The following is a 10,788-nucleotide window of genomic DNA, read 5'->3' as shown; positions in this document are numbered from 1 at the left end:
ATAGTGAGGAGATGTTTTTTACAGTGTGTTCTGGGGACAGGCAGCTAGCAGATAGTAAATAAGCCACATAATCATGAGCCGGGATGTGCTGTGAGACAAAGTCAGGTTGATGTTTTTTTCACTCAGGAAACTGCTGTTCGTGTCCAGTGTGAAACTTAAAGTCAACCTAACAAAACTTACTTTTGTTACACAACTTAAGTACTTAACTAACGCTTCTTCAGTCAGGAACAATCTTGTCACAGATTTAACCATATATTGCAAGTTACAGTTATGCTTGGCGCTCATTATAATGCTCCCTGGATTAGCCAAGCAGCATGCTAAGCAGAAACAGGCGGCGCAATGCAGACAAAACCTCACTAAGTATACCAGGGGCGTCGGACTGGGGGGGAAAAGGGGACCGAGTACCCAGGGCCCTCATGTGAGGAGGGCCCAAAAAGAAGCTAGAATGAATAGCTGTGGATGCGGAGAGGGGCCTTTCTACAGGGCCCAGATTGTAGTGCCTGTTGTGTGGTGTGTGAGTGGGCCCAAAGCAAGATGTTAAAACTTTTAAGTGGAAATTATGAATTATTTCGACTAGTTTGTTGAGTGGAAAATAGACTGTCAATAAAACACACCAAATTCTATGAAAGTAGTGATGTCATCCTTCATTTTACTCGAGAAGAGCGTTGTATGGAACCATGCATGCTGCTGCACTGCAGGGCCTTCCACATGCACACTGATTGCTCATTTGCTAGTACTTGTAGAAGAATTTATCTTTTTTGCAAGATATCATATGACCAGTTGAATTAGGATACGTTGGAGTTTTCAATTTCTACTACTTTATATTATATACAGTATATATATATATATATATACATATATATATATATATATATATACACGATTCCACTCCACAGTTATTGTTGTACTTTTTATGCAACTACAGTTATGTTACAGCTACTTATTAGTCACTTACCAGATTAAGATTTTACATGACACAAGACACATGATGTGCTATAAAACAAAACACACTTATGACCTCATAAGGGGCAAGATTCCAGATTGGCTCATCTGAGCTTTTATTTTCATAAAAGGCAGAGCAGGATACCCAGGGCTCGGTTTACACTTATCACCATTTCTAGTCCCTAGAGGCGCATAGCCAGGTTAGGGGAATGCATATTAATGTTAAAAAACTCAAAGTGAAATCTTCATGCCATGGGACCTTTAACATGTTAAAGTAACTCTCTTGTGGTGGTATTTTTATTTTTTAAACATATGATGAATAAAATCATCAGAACAAAAGTAAAAATACAGAAAGACCAGAACGACGACACAAAACAAGTTCTCTTTTTCCTGTCCCATACTTAGCTGGGTTCAGTTTAGTCCGGGACATCAGTTAATAAAAAGAGACAAAACTACATATAACACAATGCATCTTCACTGCTCACATTGTGTGTTCATACACAGTTAAAAAAGAAAACCAAACCAGCGTACACTTACTGATGTGTGGGCTACAGCAGTGGGTGGACGACACCTCCACGCCGGATGCTCAGTCCCAGTCATTACCCAGTGTTTCCATTTGAAGTTAAAATCATTATCTGAAGTGTAGCAGTGTTAAAGGCTACCTTTGAGTTTTTGTCTTTGTTTTTAAATTGCTTTCATTTTGTGCTATTGGGAATATCACAAAGCATATACGTAAGCGTCACTCATTTTGAATTCACCACAAACATTGTTCTTTAGAACTATGCAGACTGAGTGAGAGACTTTTTTGTTACCACACACGCTCACACACACACATGCATACATACACACACTTATTATTGGCTGGGAATTGGCTCTGTGGGTTTGCATATTTACTGTAAATGCCACTGCAAAAGCTGCAATCACATCCAAATGACCTTTTATGTTATGCCCTCTTTTGTTGTTAACATCTTTTTATTGAAGAATTTGAATCACCATACAATTTGACTATACATTCTGAATCTTTTTTTTTTTTTAAGGTAAAAAAGAAAAAACAAACAGTAAAACAGGACAAAGCAAACAAAGTAACAGTACAAAACAAAACAGAGAAAAAAGAATATCACCAGGCTGACCACGATCCCTCCCACTATCCCAACCCCCTACCCGCCCTATCTAACCCCACCCGTGTATCACCACCCTCCCTCACTAGACCACTAGACCATCACTCTAAGACCAATACAACTGTCATAGTGTGCTAGGATGCAGATTGTTGTACTAGGTTTGTGGTTTTCAGGTATGATATAAGTGGTTTCCATGTTTTATTAAATAAGTTGAGCCTGTCTTTCAGCGTGTACCTTATTCTTTCTAAATGAAGAGTATTAGTTAAATCGTCCAACCACATCTTGGAGGTAGGCACAGCCGTGCTCTTCCACAAGAGTAGGATTAATCTCTTTGCAATTATAAGACAGTATGAGAGAAAGCACTGCTGTGCCACAGTCAGTGTCCTGAAGGTCTCCGATATTCCAAGAATGATAAACAGGGGCTCAGGTTGGATTGAAATATTTATGACCTCAGACATAATGCTACATATATCAATCCAGAATGGTTGGATCCTTGGGCACAAAGCAAAACTATGGAGAAGTGTTGCTACGGAAGAGTGGCATTTATCACACATAGGTGACACCTCTGGGTATATGGTATGTAGTTTTTCCTTCGAGTAATGAAGCCTATGTATGATTTTAAATTGGATAAGACAATGTCTTGCGTTATCTGAACAATTGTGTATTTTTTCAAGACTTTCCTTCCATAAATCATCTGGAATAGGTTCACCAAGTTCCTCTTCCCATTTATGCTTATAATTTTCAGTTGATGGGGAGCTTATTAATAAGAGATTGTCATAAATGCGGGATATGAGTTTACTCTCGTAAGGGAAAAATTTCAGGCAGTCCTCTATTCTAGATTGTGATTCCGTCTCAAAATCACTCAAGTGTTTCCGAACGTAGTCCCTAATTTGTAGGTAACGAAAGAAGTCATTATTCCCCAGCTCATACTTCCTCTGTAATTGTGTGAATGAAGCAAAGACGCCTCCCACGTATAAGTCCCCAACACAATGGACACCCTTCTCACTCCATGTAGAGAAGGCTCCATCCAAGCTGGAAGGGGCAAATGTGGGGTTTCTAGCGATGGGTAATAGAAGAGAGAACGGTTTAAGATTAAAGGAGGTCCTGATTTGCTTCCAGGTACGGATCATGCTATGTATGATGGGATTGTTATTATACAGTTTTTTTTTAATCGCGACCGGAGCTAGTAGGACCGCGGCCATAGAATACGGGTGGCAGTCTTCCCGCTCCAGTAGTAGCCAGTCAGACATTGGTATTGATGTGTCCAACCAAAAGGTGGACATCTTGATTGCTGAGGCCCAGTAGTATAGCAAAAAGTCTGGGAGTGCCAATCCCCCCTTTGGCTTCGGTCTACAGAGATGTTTTTTGCCAATTCTGTGAGCCCTTTGTCCCCACAGAAAAGGAACTATTAGAGAATCTAGTTGTTTAAAAAAGGATTTTTTTAGAAACATCGGGATGTTTTGAAAATATATAACAATTGCGGGAGGAAAACCATCTTTATAGCATTAATTCTTCCAATTAAAGAAATTGGGAGTGTGTCCCAGAATGAAATCCTAGTCCGCAATCGCTCTATTAGAGGGGGGAAATTTGCTTGAAACAGAGAGGAGTACTGCTTTGTCACTTCAATCCCCAAATAGGTAAATTTTTCGTGGGAAACCTTAAATGGGAAGTGGTCCAGGTGTGCTAGGTCATTCATATAGACTGGCATTAAAACGCTTTTAGTCCAATTGATCCGATAACCCGAAAAGGTCCCAAACAGGTTGATTTTTTCAAGAAGATTTGGGATAGTAACTTCAGGCTGTGTTATATATAACAAGATATCATCTGCGTACAATGATATCTTATTATTGGTGTCTTTGGTGGAATAACCATAGATCTGGGGTTCTAATCTGATATTTTGGGCTAGAGGTTCAATAGCCAGTGCAAATTAAAGGGGATAGCGGGCACCCTGTCTTGTCCTCTGTTTAGGCTAAACGGAGGATATTGTCCGGTTTGTTAGGATTTGAGCCATGGGATTCCTGTAAATGAGTTTTAAGTGACAAGAATTTACTTCCAAAATTGAACCTATTAGAACTTCAAATAGTAGCACCACTCAATCTGGTCAAATGCTTTCTCGCGTCAAGTGCAAGTATGACAAATCAGTAGGTGGACCTCTCTTTGTATATATACATTGAAAAGACGTCTAAGATTGAAAGTAGCACTCCTATTTGGTATAAACCTGTCTGGTCCACATGAACTAGCTTTTCCAATAGAGAATTCAGTCTGTTAGCCAGTATCTTAGCAAACAACTTCCCATCGGCATTAAGGAGGAGTAGGACGGTAAGCGCCTACTTCCTGTGGGTCCTTCCCTTTTTGTGAATTATGTGATCAACCCTCGTTAAGGTGGGGGTAGATTACCTTGTATCTGGGCGTGTTCATATACTTTCAACAGATAAGGAGATAGATTTTCACTGAATGTTTTGTATATTCCCCTGGAAGTCCATCAGGACCGGGTGTCTTATACTCTTTAGGAGGCAATGGCACCTCGAACCTCTGCAATTGTGGGTCAGATCAAAGAACACAGTCATCCTCACTCGATCTGGGAGCTCACATCTGTCTAAAAATGCATTAATAGTTACAGAGTCTGAAGTGGTCTTTGAAGTATACAGATCAGTATAAATTCAAGAAATCTGTCATTGATATTTTTAGGCTTTGTAATTATTGCATTATTGCGGCTTTTATCTTGTGTATCGTTCTGTCGTTTTCTATTTTCCTGAGTTGTCTAGCTAGCAGCTTGTGTGGTTTGTCACCAAATCAAAATATTTTTGCCTAGTATGGAGAAATGCTTACTTAGTTTAGCAGATATTTTATTGTATTCATACTTATTGTTGCTATTTTCCTGTGCAACTAATCGGGGGGACTGTGCTTTTCTATGTCAGTAATTTAATTTGGTCTTCTAGTTCTTTCAGTTTAGCTTATTTACTTTTCGCTTAGAGGCCTCGAACGATATGATACAGCCTCTTATGTAAGCCTTGAATGCTTCCCAGAGGATGGAGGGAGAGGTATCAGAGTTGTCGTTTATTTCGATGTTATGCCCTCTTTTAACAGGTGGTATAACAAGCTGAAGGCCTGGTTGAAAGGTGTGAGTGTGTTTGCAGGTGTGTGTGTGTGTGTGTGGGACTGAAGGCTGCACAATGTGATATGTGTCTGATGTTGACAGGTTCTTTGAGAAAACATGATCCAGTAGCTAAATGCTCTAAACAGTGATACACATATCATCCTGCTGACCATTTCTCCTCTCCTGTGTCAGGATGCCATGCACCTGGGGTTGAATGTGCTCTCAAACATCAACAGTTAATTCGGCTGGACAAACACTCAAAGAAGCCTGAACTCCTCCGTGCCGTAATGGACAGCGCGGGTGCTCAGATCCACCCGTCACCAGACCACGAGCAGCTTTCCTGATTCAAGCTTCCTGTTGTTTCACGCGTCAGCTCGTCTTGACAGTTGACAGTAAACAGCCACTGGCTTAAGATGAACTTTACCAACAACAACTGTACAAGCATTGAAGATCACCAGGCGTACCGGCACTACGTGTATGCGGTGGTGTACAGCGTGATCCTAGCACCGGGGCTGCTGGGTAATGTGCTCGCCATCTGGATGTTCAAGGTTTACATCAGAGAAACCAAGAAGGCCGTGGTGTTCATGATGAACCTGGCTGTGGCCGACCTGCTGCAGGTAAACCTCCTTGTCTTTTGTACGTCTTATTTGATTGTCTTATTAAGTGCTCAGTCACGTAATTAATCATATGTGTACGTATGTTTATGTATATGTTTGTGTCATCTAATCTAATTAGACTAAAATAACTTTTTATCATTAATATTTGCTATTCCTATACAGTACCCTCTTTTGTGGGTGATGATAGAGATGCTACTAAGGGACTGTTCCCGGAGGAGTTTTGGGACCTTTAGCCAAAAAATACTTGCCCTTCCCTCCGACAGCAATACAATTTTCTATGACGCTCCTAAATGATTGGGAAAAAATGCATGACCCTCCCCGACAATTTATTGATGCCTGCTGTACTGATTTGAGCTTTTGTAAAGATATACAGATAGCCAATGACACACAAACGTAACCTCTGCTTTCTCATCTTACACATCACACTCCCCTGTTATGGGACCGTTTCAGTAGATCTCCTCACTAACACAAACCCAATAAGCATGGAACCTAAACCCACGTCCTGCATTACTTCATATACTAAGTTAATCCTCAAGTAAACTAATATTCACGTAAACGATAAAACATTGAGACCATTCAACAAAGCACACTGGGTAATAGAATCCATCCATCCATCCATCCATCCATCTTTGTCTGCTTATCTGGTATTGGGTCGCGGGGGCCGCAGCTCCAGCAGGGGACCCCAAACTTCACTTTCCCAGCTCCGACTGGGGGATCCCGAGGCGTTCCCAGGCCAGGTTGGAGATATGATCCCTCCACCTAGTCCTGGGTCTTCCCCGGGGCCTCCTCCCAGCTGGACGTGCCTGGACCACCTCCCTAGGGAGGCGCCCAGGAGGCATCCTTACCAGATACCCGACCCACCTCAACTGGCACCTTTCGATGTAAAGGAGCAGCGGCTCTACTCCGAGCTCCTCGGCCTATCTCTAAGGGAGACGCCAGCCCCCCTCCTGAGGAAACCCATATTGCCCGCTTGTACCCGTATTAGCAGTTCTGTCAATGTGCTGGCTCGCCCACTCCCAATCCCAAATTAAAGTTAATATGTTGGTGTGCAAAGCGCTGCAACAATCACGGATTGCTGTTGTGGCCAACTGGAAACTTTATATTTAGATTTGAAAATGCACGCTTGGTGCCAGACCCATTCCAGACCCTTCATCTTTTGGATTTGGGTCTGGATTTACAGGCTATCACATATGGGCTATTGATGGCTAATTGCAAATTTGGTTAGACTGTGTTGAGGTTCAGAAGCTCCACAGTGCCTGCCAGGGTCCCTGACCCGGCCTATCCACCTTCACAGACCCCGCTGTGAGCTGGAGCTTTATCAGGAGACCCGCTGACAAGAGGTGTTTAAATAATTTAACACACGTATCCATTATCAGATTAACTGGAACTTATGGTTTTTCAAAGTTATGAAGCTCCACAAGAGATATCGAGCGTAATAAACCCTCTGACCGGGCTGTCACTCACACACTCCGGCCACAAAACAGGCAGAGGAGAGGCCTTTGACAGCCTTGTAAATAAATTATAACGTGTATATTAGATCTGTTAGTCTTTCTCTTTCCTAGGCGCCATTTAGTTTTCCTCCGTGGGTGCTCGTATGGACGCACACCCTTTAAAAAATTAGCATCTCAGAACCATAGGAAATGGACAGCGGCCGACACCAACACACACGCCTATTAACTCCATTTTAAAGCCGTAGAGTAGGGTATCTTTGTGTGGAATCCGGAACGTTTTAGCTCACTGTGGTTTCTTATTATTTCAGCCATCAACATGGAAATCTGACATTATAACATTGTGGATAAAACAGAAACTACGAAAATGCAACTTACCAGCTCCAACTGTCTGTGGAAGCTGGTAAAGGTGGAGTTAGTTTTAATTATTTTATATACTGCTCCATAACTTCATCTTTATAGCTGCAGGGGTTATTTAATGTAGTCTCACATTGCCGGGCCATCTTCCACAGCGCTGCACAGGAGATCTGGCTAGTCCACCCACATTCTGTAATGGGAGAGAAACGTGCTCTGGTTTATCGGCATTTCTTTAAACCAATCACAATCGTCTAAGTTCCGGAGCCACAGTGCCGCTGCTAAATAGTCTCAGGAAGGAAAATGTTTTGGTGGAACATGTGTACGTTCAAAGGTTGTTTTAGTCGTGCAACAGAAAACTCAAATGGGACAGATAGTCTAGCTAGCTGTCTGGATTTACCCTGCAGAGATCTGAGGACCAGGTAACCATAGTCCTCAGATTGGACAGATAGTCTAGCTAGCTGTCTGGATTTACCCTGCAGAGATCTGAGGACCAGGTAACCATAGTCCTCAGATTGGACAGATAGTCTAGCTACTCTGATTTACCTTGCAGAGATCTGAGGACCAGGTAACCATAGTCCTCAGATTGGACAGATAGTCTAGCTAGCTGTCTGGATTTACCCTGCAGAGATCTGAGGACCAGGTAACCATAGTCCTCAGAAATCCTCCAGAGGTTAGAACGCCACCACAAAGAAAGAGGAAGGAAATGGACATCCGGACAGAATTAGTGACATCCTGCAGAATTTCCGTTGGCAACGGAGCAATCGTGGAAGTGTAACACTGTGAATATAGACTATTTAACATCAATGTAAAATAAAGAAATGCAGCATTTCCTCACTTTTCCAGAGCTGAAATGAAGCTTAAGCAGTCTAGTTACTCAAATCAGGTGGGCGTCTACCACATTATGTTTGTAGCACTTCTTCTAGAAACCATCCTGACACTCTGTGCTCTCCTCAGGTGCTCTCTCTGCCTCTGCGGATCTACTACTACCTGAACAACGTCTGGCCCTTCGGTCACGCTCTCTGCATGTTCTGCTTCTATCTGAAGTACGTCAACATGTACGCCTCCATCTACTTCTTGGTGTGTATCAGCGTGCGTCGCTGTGAGCTCATCATGCGCCCGCTGAGGCACAACTCGCCCCGGCGTAAAGGGGACTTGATTGTGTGTGCCCTCGGCTGGCTGTTTGTGTGCCTGTGCTGCCTGCCCTTCCCTCTGCTGAGGAACAACATACCGGACCCCACTTCCACCCCATTACCGCACCCGGTGTGTTTCTCAGAGCTGCCCATGAATAAGGTCAGTATTCCAGCAGCCTGGGCCCTCCTGATCATAGCCGAGCTGTTTGGCTTCATCATCCCCCTTGTCCTGGTGTTAGCCTGCACCGGTCTGACTGCCGGTAGCCTTCGGGAGTCCACAGCGGGGGCAATTCCTGACCGAGGGGAGAAGCGGAGGGCGTTGAGGATGGTGCTAGGCTGCGCTGTGGTCTTCCTAGTGTGCTTTGCTCCTTACCACATCACCATGCCCCTGGACTTCCTGGTTAAATCCGATGCCTTGAGCAGCTGCACCCTCAAGAACCTGATTCTGCTATGTCACCCCGTCACACTGTGCCTGGCCAGCCTAAACTGCAGCCTGGACCCCCTCATGTACTATTTCACCACTGATGAGTTCTGGAGGCGCCTGAGCAAGCAGGAGATCCCAGAGAGCATGACTTTCAGCAGGCGTCTGTCCATGTGTACGGGAGGAGAGGAGGACTAGACTACCCTCAGACTCTCAGAGACCGACTGTTTGATCTCATCCAATAAACCCTGAAATATACTATACACTCCTTAAAACTAGGGGAATATAATTGACATGCTAACTAGCATGTGAAAAAAATGTGATGTTTCAAAATGTGAATTGGTTCTCTATTTATATTAAATAAAAGCTGTTTTTGTTCTTTCTACATTTGTATGAGCCTGGTGAAGAGTGAGCTGTTCCTGTTATGAAGGATGAACATGTCATCGGCGCCAACATCTTTAATAAGAATCAGGAAATACAGAATCCAGGAAAATCCCTAAACCAGTTTAATTTTCCCTATAGATGTATTTTTATGATTCAGGATGTGTTGGAATTGTTGTTATAATAAGCAAACGAGCAAAAACTATTTAGTAGGTAAAGAAATGCCACTTTATTCAGCAACAAAGTGAATTCATTTCAGTAGCTGCACACAACATTGGCTTTGATCTAATCTTCTAGCAGTGTTAAAAAGCCGAGACAAACACATTTGGACACGCACACTTCGGTCTGATTGTCTGTCTGAAGGAAATCACTGAAAAATGACTTGAAGTTATTTGGCAAAAGGCCTATACTTTACATTCCTTTAGGATTTTTCAAAATAAAAAGGACAATTGCTTCATGCAGATTCATTGAAGGAGTTTTACATACACTGTTCCTGTGATGATTTTTTTTTTTAATATATAGAGTTCTGCAAAACTTTGAGCCGCCTAGCTGCTTGTTACAGCTACTTCAGTAAAGGTAATCTCACATTATGGGACTATAAATTCATAAATAGTAATGGAAAAACTGACAAAAGAATGCGTTTTCAAATTTGGGGAAATCTCCCTTTAGCTTATTAACCATCCTTCAAGTTTATTGTCACAAATGATATTTCTACACAAGTCATATAGCGTGTCGGACTGCTCGCCGTAATTAATAACATAAAATCATCACACAGCAGGACAGCAGAGGCCTCTGGGAAATATCTACAACAAGGGGTGACAGATATCTCTGGCACCATCCATTACAGACACGGACGACCATGTTACATGAGTATTGTAACTATAACTGTATCGTACATTTCCTGGGTGACTTGTGCTATATCACACTATAACATATAGTATTTCTTATCAAGGCTGCTCTATAAACCCCGTTAAGAAGGGGGACAGTGGGCGGACACACACACACACACACACACACACACACACACACACACGTCTGATATGAATGACTTGTCAGCATCACTAAGATATTCAGTAGAAGGACTAACAACTCTCGTCTAGACGTGAGAGGATGTAGTACAGTAACGACGATAAAATAATTCAGCAGGAAGCTACGGCAACAGAACACAAACCAACAGAACAAATGAAACTTAGAGGATATTCTAAGTAAGAAAGCTGATTATTAGTACGAGACTAACTAGTGTATACTTCAGCAAAAGTGCTATGACTTATACAGGT

General features: G+C 42.5%; 1 protein-coding gene and 1 long non-coding RNA gene across 2 annotated transcripts in view; one reads left to right on the top strand and one right to left on the bottom strand.

Annotated features, from left to right (window-relative positions):
- Positions 1–7,683, bottom strand: part of LOC116696507 (uncharacterized) — a 24,223-nt gene extending 16,540 nt beyond the window's left edge. Inside the window, exons 1-2 of the long non-coding RNA XR_004333752.1 lie at positions 7,672–7,683; positions 5,328–5,332 (exon numbers count right to left, since the gene is read on the bottom strand). This is a non-coding gene — a long non-coding RNA (uncharacterized LOC116696507). The remainder of the gene's footprint in view (positions 1–5,327; positions 5,333–7,671) is intronic.
- gpr174 (G protein-coupled receptor 174) overlaps positions 1–9,443 on the top strand; it is a 14,896-nt gene extending 5,453 nt beyond the window's left edge. Inside the window, exons 2-3 of the mRNA XM_032527546.1 lie at positions 5,350–5,774; positions 8,534–9,443. Coding sequence (XP_032383437.1) covers positions 5,571–5,774; positions 8,534–9,328 — 999 coding nt within the window. The 5' untranslated portion in view covers positions 5,350–5,570 and the 3' untranslated portion in view covers positions 9,329–9,443. The remainder of the gene's footprint in view (positions 1–5,349; positions 5,775–8,533) is intronic.
- The last annotated feature ends 1,345 nt before the right edge of the window (positions 9,444–10,788 follow it).

Source organism: Etheostoma spectabile, chromosome 10, assembly GCF_008692095.1.
Source record: "Etheostoma spectabile isolate EspeVRDwgs_2016 chromosome 10, UIUC_Espe_1.0, whole genome shotgun sequence".
Taxonomy (NCBI): Eukaryota; Metazoa; Chordata; class Actinopteri; order Perciformes; family Percidae; genus Etheostoma; species Etheostoma spectabile.
The sequence above is the reverse complement of the archived record's forward strand: the minus strand, read 5'-3'. Positions and strand labels throughout refer to the sequence as shown.